The sequence below is a fragment of the Balaenoptera borealis genome (genome assembly GCF_965194805.1).
Source record: "Balaenoptera borealis genome assembly, chromosome: 9".
In the NCBI taxonomy this organism is placed as follows: domain Eukaryota; kingdom Metazoa; phylum Chordata; class Mammalia; order Artiodactyla; family Balaenopteridae; genus Balaenoptera; species Balaenoptera borealis.
In genome coordinates this window covers 25236782-25252050 of record NC_138873.1, presented here as the reverse complement: position 1 = coordinate 25252050, position 15269 = coordinate 25236782, and the positions used below count along the sequence as shown (strand labels likewise).

The window sequence follows — 15269 nt, the reverse complement described above, 5'->3', positions numbered from 1 at the left end:
AAATACCCCTACCCTCTGAAGTTCATATTTTAGTAGACTAAAACTTGGCCTAAAATGGAACAAGAGAGATGTTCATGCACCTCACTGGATATCTGACAGTACAACATAGCACCACTGGAAATAATTGGGGGTGTTTTGCATGTCTCAGAAGTTAGAGCACTGTGGTAGACTGGATAATTGTCTCCAAATATGTCCAGGCCCTAATCCCTGGAACCTATGAGTGTTATCTTGTACAGCAAAGGGAGTTTGCAGATGTGATTAAGAATTTGTGTTGGGGAGATTATCCTGCATCACTGGAGCTCAACATAATCACAATGGTCCTTATAAGGGATGCAAGAGACATCAGAGTCAGAAGAGAAGATGATGTGATGATGGGAGAGATGGAGAGACTTGAAGATCCTGTGCTGCTGGCTTTGAAGATAAAGGGGACCTGAGCCGAGGAATAGAGACAGCTACTAGGCCCTGAAAACGACAAGGAAACAAGTTCTCCCCTTAGAGCTTGCAGAAGAAAACCAGCCCTGCCAACACCCTGACTGTAGCCCAGTGAAACTGATTTCAGACTTGTGATCTCCAAAACTCTGAGAGACTACATTTGTACTGCTTTAAGCCACTAAGTTGGTGGTAATTTGTTATAATGAACAGGAAATTAATACAAGCAGTGATTTTCTCTTCCTGTTTTTCAACTTTTTTTTTTTCATTCTTTAGTCTAATTTACACATATCTATTTACCCCCTGCTAAGTTACAAGCACCATACCAGATGCTGGGGACAGAGCAGCAAACAAGACAGCTGCCATACCTTTTGTTTATGGGGCTTCCAGTTCAGTGGAAGAGAAAGACTTTAAATGGTGAATGAGTCCAAAAAAGGACTAAATTTGAGGGTCAGCAAGAAAGGAAACACAAAAATAGTGCTTAGGTTACACTTTAGTGCACACCAAGTGTAAAGGATACAGGTTTCGGCAAAGAATATGAGATGGCATGAAGTAGGCAGGGCTCAGTGGGCGAGAGTAGCCTCCCACGGGGAAGTGTTTGGGGAGCAGGAACGGTCAGCCTGTTGGGAAGGTGAGAGGATTCTGGCAGTACCCCAGAAATACCACCCCAACAACCCACTAACATCACCTTATATTGTTATCTACATTGTTGCAAAAATAGCTTTTTACTAGCCATGTGACTTGGATCTACCATGCTGGTTCCAGAGAAAGTTTCTTACTCCTTCCTCAGGACCGTACTGCTTCACTGGCCACAAGTCATATAATAATAAGAATCACACAAGGGAAGTCATCCTGCACTCATATAGTGATGTCATATCCATGTGCATGCATTATCCTTTATTTTCCACCACCCAAGGGCAGGCATGGCCAACCCAACAGATATCAAAGAAACAGCTACGGTGATGCTAAGTGACAAAGGAAAAGTAACTAGGACCTCACCTAGTCCAGGGGATCAGGGAAGCCTTCCCTGAGGATTTGACATTTAGGCTGGATTCTGAAGGATGCGTAGGAAATAGACAAGCCAAGACTTGGAGGACGAGTGTTCCACCTGGAGGGGATGACTTGCATGAAAGCCTTGGGCATTTTTTGTCTATTCAGTAGTAAAATCAGGCCTTTGGAGACACATTGGAAAGTTTAAATAAGCAAAAAGAGGAAACTAGCAATCACCCATAATTGTACCAACTAAGTGTAACCTAATTTCTTATGCTTTTATGTACCCATTTAGCTATTTACGAATCAGAATATACAAATTATTATTATTATTTTTAAATTAATCTAATTTATTTTTGGCTGCATTGGGTCTTTGTTGCTGCATGCAGGCTTTCTCTAGTTGTGGCGAGCGGGGGCTACTCTTCATTGAGGTGCGTGGGCTTCTCACTGCGGTGGCTTCTCTTGTCATGGAATATGGGCTCTAGGTGCACAAGCTTCAGTAGTTGTGGCTTGCAGGCTCTAGAGCGCAGGCTCAGTAGTTGTGGCACATGGGCTTAGTTGTTCTGCAGAATGTGGGATCTTCCCAGACCAGGGCTCGAACCCGTGTCCCCTGCATTGGCAGGCGGATTCTTAACCACTGTGCCACCAGGGAAGCCCCTACAAATTATTTTTAAATCTTAAAAAAAAAAAAACCCTCCAGTCACCCTCCTTATTGCTGTACCCACACCCAGCTTTGCTCTCTCACTCACTGGAGAGCTCAGCGCACGGTTCTGCATTTTCTGTGCACCCCAGACCCGGTCGTTATGCTGTGTGACACTGGCCTCCACGTGGAAATCCACCCAACACAGACCCTTACCACGCCATGGAGTGTGTGTCAAGCCACCAGACAAGAAGAGGAGGTGCCGCCTGGGCCACTAGAGTGCAGGGACCTCTGCCCACTCGGCCCTCTCCAGGCCGCCTCCCCGACCTGCTCCTCAGCCATTTCATCACAATTCGGGCAGCGTCCTTCTCCTTCTTATCAGAAACTTCAGAGCAGAGACTCAGATTCAAGTCCCATATCGCTAAGCTTATTCGTTTTGCAAAGCACACATTGTGCGTGTAGCAGCACGCTGCGAGGCGCTATCATGAATTATTCCAGTGAAGCTATCTTTGTCACAACAAACGAGCAAAGCACATTTTCTTCATTGTCTCCTCACATGCTGGTATTTCTCTTCACGGAATTCTTACTTTGCAACATTAACTAAAATGCAATGAGCCACAATGTCATTACCGCAAACCACCCTAGTTCTCTGCTCCTCATGTACTGATTTTTTTTTTTTTAATGTGACTGAAGCATTTTCTTTCCTTCTTGCTTAAAATTCATTATACTCGAATGTGTCCTTGCAGCAGCGCAGACTAGGAACAAATATAAAACATGCATGATTAAGGTTTGCTTTAAAAAGCAATTCAGGCTCAATTCTCTTGTGCTTGGCTGGGATGGAACGGTAGATGCTGTGAGGATGGGGACAAATACCCTGAAGATACTGAGACCCGTCTCTGAAAAGGAGGCTGAAAACGTTTCTGTTTTGCATCTTATTTTATTGATCTGTCTTAGAGTTCCAAATGAGAGCAAATTGTCTCTCAAGGGCCAGTGGAATGACCATGAAACCTACCTCAGACAGTGAGGAGTTAAGGTCACAAATCCACTGGGATTAACTGTCCTTGGTGTGGTCACAAGTCTCATTCAGTTTGAACATTAATCTCTATCAATACTGAGAAGACCTCTCAGGGACACCGCTGCCTGTGAGTACCCTGTGCTGCCAGCACACACACAACTCCCTTCTTTGCCCTCCTGCTTACACCCCGACTCCCACCCTCTCTCCAGACTGCCCTGCCAACAGGTTCATTGTAAGCCACTCTGTTTTGTCTCCAGTTATGACAAAGCTGCATGGACAAGGACCAAGAAAAAGCAGTGACTTAAAGTCAGGGGAGTAGAAACACACAAAAATAACAGGCAATCATTAAACCTTGGGACTGAAGCAGGTAGCTGCTTCTTAAAAACAAACAAGAGGGGCTTCCCTGGTGGCACAGTGGTTGAGAATCTGCCTGCCAATGCAGGGGACACGGGTTCGAGCCCTGGGCTGGGAAGATCCCACATGCCGCGGAGCAACTAGGCCCGTGAGCCACAATTACTGAGCCTGCGCGTCTGGAGCCTGTGCTCCGCAAGAAGAGAGGCCGCGATAGTGAGAGGCCCACGCACCGCGATGAAGAGTGGCCCCCGCTTGCCACAACTAGAGAAAACCCTCGCACAGAAACGAAGACCCAACACAGCCATAAATAAATAAAATAAATTTTAAAAAAAAACAAGAAAACAACAAAAAACCCCGCGTTTTACAATAACGTTTAACTTACAGAAAAGTTGCAAAAATAGTGTAAACAATTCCTCTAAACTTTTCATCTGGATTCCTCAATTGTTAACATTTTACCATTTTTACCGTATTATTTCAAACATTTGAGAGTGAGTTGTAAACATAATGCCCCACTAACCCTAAGCATTTCAGTATGATTCCTAAAAAACAAGCACACTCTGCTGAAAAATCACAGTACATCCTGCAATATTGGGAAATCAGCATTGATTCGGCACTACTGTCCAATGCACAGACTCCATTCAATATTCCTGATTGTTCCAACAATGTCCTTTATAATCGTCCTTTCCTTCTCAGTCCAAAATCCAATCTAAGGTCATCTGTTGTATTTAGTTTTCATGTCTCTACATCCACCTTCGATGTGGAGCAATTGCTCAGTTTTTCCTCATCTTTTCTTACTTGACACTTTTGAAGAGCATAGATCTGCTACTTTGTTGAATGACCTTCAGTTTGTGGTTGGCTGATATTTCCTCAAGATTACATTGAGGTCATACATTCTTGGCAGGAATAACACAGACTTAATGCTATGTTCTTCTCAGTGGATCATATTGGGGGAATAGCATGTCAATTTGTCCTACTGTTTATGATCTTAACTTTACCACTTGGTTAAGGTGGTTAATTATTAAGTATTTTGTATTTATTAATTAGTAAGTAACTAAAAAGTATTTGAGTGATTAGTTTTAAATTAATTAAAAAGTATTTGAATCTATGCAAGTATTTTTTTCCTCGTCAAACTTTTACTTACCAGTTTTAGCATACATTGATGATTCTTACCTGAAGCACTTATTACTGTAATAGCTACCAAGTGGTGATCTTCTCATTTCTTAATTCCTTCTACATGTATGAATTGGTGTTGTGTTGCAAGGTAGAACATTTCCTTTCCCAAGACTTGTAAGTGAGGCTCCAGTTAAGCCAACAGTTTGTTAATTCATGGTCAAGACTGTCTCTGGGTCTAATGGATATTCAACAATCTGTTGGTGAGGGTAACTAAGGTCTTTTTTGTACCTAATTGGAGGAGTCATTTTCATTTCACATTGAAACTTTCTGAGGCTTGACCCACTCTATGGGAATTTAGGTCAGAGAAGATCCACTGCAGGATGAAGTCTGTTCAGAGTTAGCACTTCTATTTATTTATTTATTTATTTATTTATTTATTTTTGGCTGTGTTGGGTCTTCGTTTCTGTGCGAGGGCTTTCTCTAGTTGCGGCAAGTGGGGGCCACTCTTCATCGCGATGCACGGGCCTCTCACTATCGCGGCCTCTCTTGTTGTGGGGCACAGGCTCCAGACGCGCAGGCTCAGTAGTTGTGGCTCACGGGCCTAGTTGCTCCGCGGCATGTGGGATCTTCCCAGGCCAGGGCTCGAACCCATGTCCCCTGCACTGGCAGGCAGATTCTCAACCACTGCACCACCAGGGAAGCCAGAGTTAGCACTTTTCTTTCAGTGAGTTAATCTGAGTCCATTAGGACCCAGTAATTGGGCAGCAGTAGCCACTTAGCAGTGAGAAAAAGTCTTGTATTCCCAGTGGCCTTAGGTAAATGAGTTCTGGTAGGTTTTTATACCAAAGTTTCCAATCAGCTGTGAGACTGGCCACAAATATCTGTAATTCTGCTGAGTTTGGAGGAAATCAGGAGTTTCAGGGAAGAGCTCGATTTCCTCATACCTGGATTGCTATCTGGTGGCTTGGGGCTGTAGCAGATGTTTATTGCTAATATATACAGAAGACAATCAGGTATTATGTGTCCTTTTTGTGTGTGTAGCTGTTAGCTGCAGGGCCAGAAGTACATCCTTCATGGGCCATGAAATGTTTCTTTGGCCTAAGATCTATATAGCTTCCAAGATGACCACTTGAGTAGGGGCTTGGATTTTGTATTCATTCAAGATCTATCTGTGCTTAGGTGGCATGCTTGTAAGAAGTTTACTTCTTCTGGAGCCTCACTTACAAGTCTTTCTTGATGGATGTCATATTTAAAAAGTTTTCTTTATGAATGTCATATTAAGAAATTGTTGAATGTTAAAGTATGATGATAGTATTATATGCAGTATATGTTTAAAAAAATTTTTTTTTATTATTATTTAGTGATAGGGAATTCCCTGGTGGTGCAGTGGTTAGGGCTACATGCTCTAACTGCCAAGGGCCTGGGTTCTATCCCTGGTCGGGGAACTAAGATCCCATCAGCCGTGAGGTGCGGCCAAAAAAAAAAAAAAACCCCAAAACCAAAAAACAACTTATTATTTAGCGATACACACTGAAATATTTATGGATGAAATTATATGATGTCTTGGGACTTCCCTGGTGGCACAGTGGTTAATAATCCACCTGCCAGTGCAGGGGACAGAGGTTCCATCCCTGGTCTTGGAAGATCCCACATGCCACAGAGCAACTAAGCCCGTGCACCACAACTACTGAAGCCCGCGCGCCTAGAGCCCGTGCTCCGCATCAAGAGAATCCACCACAATGAGAAGCCCGCGCACCGCCACGAAGAGTAGCCCCTGATTGCCGCAACTAGAGAAAGCCCGCGCACAGCAACGAAGACGCAACGAAGACCCAACGCAGCCAAAAATAAATAATGTTTTAAAAAGTATAATTAAAAAAAAAAGAAATTATATGATGTCTTGGATTTGCTTTAGAATAATATGGGCATGAGGGAGGAAGAAGAAAAATAGGATGTAGCAGAAACCAGATCGGCTACAGGATGATAATTATTTGAATTAATTAATGGGGTCATAATAGTATTACAAATATTAATGTGAGATAAAGACATTTTCAAATAAAAGGAAACTGACAAGATTTGTTGTCAGAAGACCTGCAGCAAAGAAATGCTAAAGGAAGCTCTTCAGGCTAAGGAAATTGATACCAGATGGAAACATGGATTTATAAACAGGAATGAAGAGCACAGGAAATGACAAATGTGTGAGAAGACATAAAATTTTGAAGTTATTTTAGAGACATATGACTATTTAAAGCAAAAGCAATGTATTGTGGGGTTTATAACATAAGTAGATGCAGTAGAGATAACAACAAAAGCACAAAGGATGGTGAGAATTATATTGTTGCACTGGTCTTTAATTTTATATGAATATTACCTCTAAGTAGACTACAAGAAATTAAAGATGCATATCATACTTCCTAGCAACAACTTATAAAACTAATGCAAAGGGCTTCCCTGGTGGCGCAGTGGTTGAGAATCTGCCTGCCAATGCAGGGCACACGGGTTCGAGCCCTGGCCTGGGAAGATCCCACATGCCGCGGAGCAACTGGGCCCATGAGCCACAATTACTGAGCCTGCGCGTCTGGAGCCTGTGCTCTGCAACAAGAGAGGCCGCGATAGTGAGAGGCCCGCGCACCGCGATGAAGAGTGGCCCCCACTTGCCGCAACTAGAGAAAGCCCTCGCACAGAAACGAAGACCCAACACAGCCAAAAATAAATAAATAATAATTAAAAAAAAAAAAAAAAAAAAACTAATGCAAAGATATCCTAAAAAGCTAATAAAGGAATTAAAATGGAATACAAAAATATGTATTAACTCAGACCAAGGCAGGAGAGGAGGAATAAAGGCTCATAAGACAGATGGGACAACCAAACAACAAATAACAAAACTGAGACTTGGGTTCAACTATAACAGTAATTATATTAAATATAAGCAGACTAAACCCTCAAATAAAGGCAATGGTTGTCAAATGAGCTAAAAAAACCTCATTGTATACTGACTACAAGGGATACACTTTAAATATAAAGGCACTGATTTGTAAAGTATAAGGATAGGAAAAGATACACCATGCAAATAGTAAGCATATAAAAGTAGGATGGCAATATTAATATCAGACAAAATGGACTTCAAGACAAGGAATATTACCAGAGAGATAGATAGAGATGGACATTTTATAATGAGAAAAGTAACAATTCATCAAGAAGTCATAACAATTATAAATGTTTATGTACCAAATAACAGAGTTTCACATTACATGAAACAAAAACTGACAGAATAGAACTAAAGAAAAAAATCAGTATGAATATAGAAGAACTGAGCAATCTTCTTATCCACCTTGAACTAACATTTATAGAAACTAGACACAATTTCCAAATATATGTTCTTTTTATGAGCAAAGTAACATTTATACCTTTATGCATCATTTCCTGGTCCACAAATTAAGACTCAATACATTTCAAAATGGTTGAACTCTTATTAAGTATATTCTTTAACAACAATGCAATAAATTTTGGGATTAATAAAAATAAAACATCTAGAAAATCCCTATTTAGAAATTAACAGCACTTATAAATAACCTATGGTCAAAGAAGAAATCATAAGGGAAATCAGAAAATATTTCAAGTTGAATGACAATGAATATACAACATGGCTAAGCATGTGGTCTGCAGCACAGCTTAGAGGGAAAATAATATAATGTAAATGCTTATGTTAATGAGAAAAAGCATTTAAAATTAATGATCTCAACATCCCCCTTAAGAAACTAGGGGAGGGACTTCCCTGGTGGCACAGTGGTTAAGAATCCGCTTGCCAGTGCAGGGGACACGGGTTCGATCCCTGGTCTGGGAAGATCCCACGTGCCATGGAGCAACTAAGCCTGTGCACTGCAACTACTGAGCCCACACACTGCAACTACTGAAGCCCGCGTGCTCTAGGGCCCGTGCTCCGCAACAAAAGAAGCCACCACAAGCCCGCGAACCGCAACTAGAGAAAGCCTGCGCGCAGTAACAAAGACCAAACACAGTCAAAAATAATTAAATTTAAAAAAAAAACTAGGGGAAAAATATAGCAAATTACACCCAAAGTACGTAGAAAGAAAGAAATGATGAAGATAAGAGGGGAAATCAATAAAATAGAAAATGAACAAACAATAGAGAAAATCTATGAAAACAAAAGCTGGTTTGTTACAAGTAGTAGTAAAATGAATGAACTCCTAGGAAGAGTAACCAAGGATAAAAGAGAGAAAATGTGAATTAGTAATATCAGGAATGAAAAAGGGGATGTTGCTATAGATTCTATAAACATCTGGAAAAAAAAAGAAAATTAGCAACAATTTTTTATTAAGTTCAACAATTTAAATAGTTGTTTTATAGATTCCACGTACGTGATACATGAATTGAGACGGTTTACTGCTCCCTTTCCAATACGTATACCTTTCATTATTTTTTTCTATCCTTATTGAACTGGCTAGAACTTCTATTCCATGTTAAAGTAGTGAGTGTAGTCAACCTTGCTTTGTTAGGAGGAAGGCATTTACTATTTCACTACTAGGTGTGATGGAGCTATAGGTTTTTATTCTAATTGCATTGGGAAGTCACTGTAGGGTTTTACTTGCATGAGTGACATTATCTAATTTACATTTTTAAAAACCACTTGGGCTGCTGTGTGGAGAATGGGCTCTAGAAAGACTGGAGTGGAAGCAGGGAGGCAATCAGGAGGCAGCTGCAACCGCCCAGGAGAGAGGTGGAGGTGCCATGACTAGAGTGAAGGCTGGGAGGTGGAGAGAAGTGGCTGGGATGGGGGACATATTTGGGGGATATATATGTATAGAGCTGACAGGACTTGCTGATTTATTGAATTTGGGTAAAGGAAAAAACCCAGATTTATATCTTAAACAACTATGTTTATTTCAGACTTTTTTCCCCTGTGGATTTTAGATATTTTTGTAATTCATCTTCCTCTTTAGAATGGATCATTGAAAGTGGATACTTAAAAATCTAGCCTTATGTTATTTAGGACTTAATTTTTTTAATAGGTAGAACACTAGAGAAAGAACAGTGACCGATATTTATACTGGATTTTAATCAATTTTAGATATTAGTGATCTGAACTAAATTTCTGCATTTTTCTTTTTAGGGTTGTCCAAGACTGGTTTTCAGAAAGGATGCAAGTGGCCAAAGTGGATTTCTCTACCACACTTCATTTCTCTATATATCTTTTCCTTTCTGAATCCAAAAGATTTGTGCACAGCTGCACAAGTCAGCTGGCCCTGGAAATTTTTAACTGAACAGGTTTACCACTTGTCATATCCTAGTAATAGGGCCCAAATGCAACTGTCATCTGTAATGAGGTGATTGGGGTAGCTCCCTTTCCTGAAGATAATAACTGAGGGTATCTGAACCATAATTAACTTACCCTTAAGAGAAAAAAATGGGGATGAATTAAATACACTAATTTATTTTATAAGTCAGGGGGATATACACTCTTCTAATAATTCATGTAATTTTAATAATCTTTAAATACTCAATTTAGTTATTTAGAAACTAATTATCTGGGTTAAGAAGTCCATTTTTTTGTGAAAAATTACTTAAACTTTGGTTTTTACATGATATTGTTTTATTCATGATAACCCACCTCAAAAATTGCTATACAACCACAACTTTAACTGCTCCCTCTTTGGCTAACATCTGTTGAAGAATATAAATCTAGATCTACATCCTCTGCCATTATTTCTGCATTTGGCCTGTTTGTCTCCTCTTTTTCTTTTAAAAGACTTAATGAAATGTAAAGGTAGACATACTTTAAATACAAGTCAATAATTTACTCCTTTAACTTATACAAACTTTCCAGAATGGGCTTATGTTGAGATTCTGATCTTGGAGAATACTTGGCTCTCCATGGAGGGGCCACATGCAAAAGGCAACTGTGGGCCCTGGATTTATAGCATTTATGAATCCAAGCTTAGTGTTCCCATGGTATATTGTTTCCTCTCTTTTTACTTTCAACCTTTCTGTGTCCTTATATTTAAGGAACATGTCTTGTAAACAGAATATGGTGGTGGTGGTTTTCTTTTAACATTTGACAATCTTTGACTTTAGCTGGGGTAATTTAGTCTGTTCACATTTATGTAAATACTGATATATTTGGGCTTAAGTCCAACATTTTACTATTTTTATTTATTATTTTATACTTTGTTTTTCTCCTTGTCTCTTTTAGGATTAGCTTAAATATTTTTTAGATTAATTGTAAATTCTTTAGCAGTTCTCTTATGGCTACCATAGAGATTACACTACTTATCCAGGGTTATTTTACCACCTCTGAGGTAATGCAAAGAGCATAGAACTCTTAAACTCCGTTTGCTTCCCTGCTCAGTTTGTATGCTTTTGTTTTCAAATATTTTAGTTTTACTCATATACACATATATAAAATACACAAACACACATTAAAAAAAATATATATTAACCTCACAAGGCTTTACTATTATTGTTTTATATATTTAATATTTATTTATGAGTAACCACTTAAAAAAATTTTTTTTTTCAAAGTTGCATTGTGGTCAGAATATATACTTTATTTTTTTTTAAGTAATTTTATTATTTATTTACTTATTTATTTTTTGGTTGCATTGGGTCTTCGTTGCTACACATGGGCTTTCTCTCTAGTTGTGGCGATTAGGGGCTACTCTTCATTGTGGTGCACGGGCTTCTCATTGTGGTGGCTTCTCTTGTTATGGAGCACAGGCTCCAGGCACATGGGCTTCAGTAGTTGTGGCATGCAGGCTCAGGAGTTGTGGCTCGCAGGCTGTAGAGTACAGGCTCAGTAGTTGTGGTGCATGGGCTTAGGTGCTCCATGGCATGTGGGATCTTCCCAGACCAGGGATCAAACCCGTGTTCCCTGCATTGGCAGGCGGATTCTTAACCACTGCACCACCATGGAAGTAACCACTTTTTCTGTTGTTCTTTATACCTTCCTGCATCTCTGGTTTTCCTTGTGGGATCAATTTTCTTCTGAATTCTCTTTAATATTTCTTTTAGTGCAGGTTGCTGCTGACAGAGTCTCTTAGTTTTTGTCTGAAAATGTCTTTATTTCACCTTCAAATTTGAAGGATACTTCCACTGGGAATTTGAACTCTAGGTTGGCAGTTAATTTTTTATAGAACTTTGAAAAGTTTCCATTGTTCTCTGGCTTTCATAATTTTTTTGGAGAAGTAGGGGGTTTTATTGTTGGTCCTTTAAAGGTAATATTTCTGTTTTCTCTAGCTGCTTGTAAGATGTTTTTCTCTGTCTTTTGTTTTCTGCAGTTTTATTACGATGTACCTGGAGGGGTGTGTGTGTGTGTGTGTGTGTGTGTGTGTGTGTGTATTTATCCTGTTTTGTATTTTGCATTGATTTTTTAATTGGGGGTTTTAATGTCTTTTATCAGTTTTGCAAAGTTCTCAGATGCTATCTCTTCATATATTGCTTTTGCTCCACTTTCTCTCTTTTTCTTCTGGGTTTCAATACATTAGATTGATTCACCATGTCCCATAAGTTTCATATTCTCTAATGTGCCTTTTCCATCATTTTGGCCTTCAGTGTTTCAGTCTGGATTTTTCTTCTGGCCTAGCTTTCAGTTTCCTAATTATCTCTTTAGCTGGATTCTAATTCGCTCTTAAACTGGTCCATTGAGTTCTAAATTTGGTATTATATTTTTTAGTTCTAGAGTGTCAATTTGCTTACTTTGTCAAAATTTTCCACCCAGCAATTTAATTTCTTAGGCATAGTAATTACAGGGCTTTCTTAAAGTTCATGTCTGATAATTACAAGTTTTGGATCCTCTGAGGGTCTCTATTTATTAAAAAACAAAAGAAGAAACAAACAATTCTTGTCTTTTTGTGTGCCTGATATTTTTGGTTGAGTACCAAATATTGAATATAAAAAATCGATGTGGGGGCTTCCCTGGTGGCGCAGTGGTTGAGAATCTGCCTGCCAATGCAGGGGACACGGGTTCGAGCCCTGGGCTGGGAAGATCCCACATGCCGCGGAGCAACTAGGCCCGTGAGCCACAATTGCTGAGCCTGCGTGTTTGGAGCCTGTGCTCCGAAACAAGAGAGGCCATGACAGTGAGAGGCCCGCGCACCGCGATGAAGAGTTGCTTGCCGCAACTAGAGAAAGCCCTCGCACAGAAACGAAGACCCAACACAGCCATAAATAAATAAATAAATAAATTAAAAAAAAAAAAATCGATGCAATAACTTGAGTCGCCGGATGATATTATCTTCCTCCAGAGAGAACTTGCTTTTGCTTCTGGCATTTGGTTAGACTAGGAATAGCCCACTTAAATTCAATCAGAGAATATTTCAAAGCTAGTTTCAGTCTAATTCCTTGTCATCCTTACTGAAAAGGATCTCAACTAAAAGCCTGGTGTCATTACCAGGGCTATTCCCCTTAGTGGGCCCTGAATTTAAATTTGTTTCCTCTCTTCCCTGTGAGAATGCCTAAAATTCTTAACAGCTTCTAAGTCTTTCAGTCATAACTTCCTTCTCTGCTTCTCAGCCTTAGTTTTACTTTGGAACTGTCAAGTGCCTTGAAGTGAAAAGTGAGGCCAAATCAGGATATTACCTCTCTGGGTTTCCCTCCTCTCTGAGGTCTTGGTTGCACAAGTCCTTATTGAATTGGTAGCTCAAGTCATTGTTTTATAGTATTTTGTCTAGATATTTGATTAGGTGAAACTACATGAAATTTGCAGTTTTCATATCTCAAAACTGGTTGCCTATTGGCAATATCATATGGGTCCCAGTGGGAGGGTTGGTCTGAGACAAACTACTATACCATTGTTAGAAGCAGAATTCTCAAAATCTGGGGTTAAAGTAACCAAATGCTATGAGAGCATTGAATAAGTGTACAAAGATGACTAATACATATATTCATATATAATAAACATGTTCATCAAAGAATATTTTTCCTGTGTAGTAAGGTGTATGCTTCTTATTTCTCAGAGTCAAGTTTAGATAGCAAGTCAACTGCACTAGAAATCTCAATGTAATAAGAAAAAATGATCTGTGTACCTGAAAAGATTATTACTGGGAAATGGTCCTTGTAACTTTTGTTTCTCATTTCTTTTTCTGAAGGATTGCTTATGGATGCCCAAATGCATGAAGTTTGGATGGTTTCTGCCCTATATGCCAACAGATAGTGAGTATGGTGCTTGGAAGCACCATTACATTGCTTGTGTGTCCAGCTTAGATTGGCTAACCCCTAGGGAAGCCGCAGCTCTTTATGGGACCCTGAATGAACCCAAAACAGAAGATGAGCAACTACAGGAGAGGCAAAGAGAAAAGTGCCTCAGGAAAATAATTTGGGAGAAAATTGCACTACGTAAGAGTGAGTGGCATTTTACAACTTTATATCTTAACCAAGTATTGTAGAAACCAATGGATTTACATACAAATTCCCACGGAAGATAGCGAGGTCTTTCTGAAACAGCCTGTAAGTGGCATTCTCTAAAGTATCTCAGGACAAACTCTTTTTTTCTTCACTATTAATTAAGAAAAACAAAAAGATTTCTGATAAAATATGTAAGGTCAAATGTCAGTGCCTCTGTGAGACCAAAAATAAGGAGAGAGAAGTACAAATACAGGCAAAAGCAAATAAATAGGATCAGGACAATTCGGAAGAATTAGGATTGGTGAAAAAGGAGGAAAAATGAAAATGGAAACGGAAGCAGGAATAATGACATTTTTTTTTTTTAGTGGAAAGGGAATAGGGATGAGATACTCTCTGAGCTAAGCCTTCTGATTTACACGGTGTGTAAAGGTAATGAGCAAACCTGATTAAAGTTCTCCCATCTTTTTTTTCACTGACTCACCCTCTGTGAGATTGTAACAAATGGGAAATTACTTGAAGCCAAGAAGGCCAAAAATGAGGTAAAGCCTACAAACTGATGAACTGGTTTCTACAAGAAAAGAGTTGCTTATTCTCTGAGCTTTGTTTCTTGACCTGAAGTGACTGGTAACTTGCAGCCACAGAGCTGAGAGGATAAGAAAACCAAAGAGTGTGTAAAAAGTGGCTATAATTACTGCCATCTGGAATACTGCCTTGGAACAGCTTTATTTTTATGCCCTTAACTGTGTAGACTTGGCTGGGAGAAGCATGAAGTAAACAGCCGAGCCTGCTGCTGTTTGTTTTTCAGAGGATTTGCTCAAAGTTCGACCCCCTTGGGTGAATGGAACATGCTGCTCTAGATTGTTCAAATCCAAATGCCAACCACGTCTCTCCCAGACTGTGAGGGATCGAGTGGGATTACACGAAACTTTGGAGAAACAGCTTGTTTTGGCATCTTTAGAAGCTTTACCCAAGCGGTAAGCAAACCTCCATCTACTGAAGGTGGAGGACCATCCTATGACACCAAGAATTCATTCTAGAATAATTCAGCTAACATGCAGGGATCTTGTATAATTATATGGCTCTTATCCTATGAAACAGCAATAGAAATAGTTCCTTAATCTTCAAGAACAGTGGTCTTAAACATGCTTCTTGAAGAGGGAAATACATAACATTCAAAATTTACGTTTTAAATATTCTTAACCCCGCAAAGAGGCTATATTGTGGACACAGCATATTTTCTGTATAAAGTTATTGAGCAAAAGTAACATTTTTCCAGAAATTTTTTGTAAGGAGTAAGCCTATCTGAATGGTGATGGGGGAGGGGTGACTGTGGAGAGAATGGACACTACTCAGAAAATCGTGAGGCCCAGG

At 39.6% G+C, this 15269-nt stretch overlaps 1 protein-coding gene across 1 annotated transcript in view; it reads left to right on the top strand.

Moving 5' to 3' along the window:
- ECT2L (epithelial cell transforming 2 like) overlaps positions 1–15269 on the top strand; it is a gene marked incomplete at both ends in the record, with an annotated part of 63743 nt that overhangs the window by 11949 nt on the left and 36525 nt on the right. Inside the window, 4 exon segments of the mRNA XM_082405763.1 lie at positions 9670–9720; positions 9722–9824; positions 13643–13895; positions 14704–14872. Coding sequence (XP_082261889.1) covers positions 9670–9720; positions 9722–9824; positions 13643–13895; positions 14704–14872 — 576 coding nt within the window.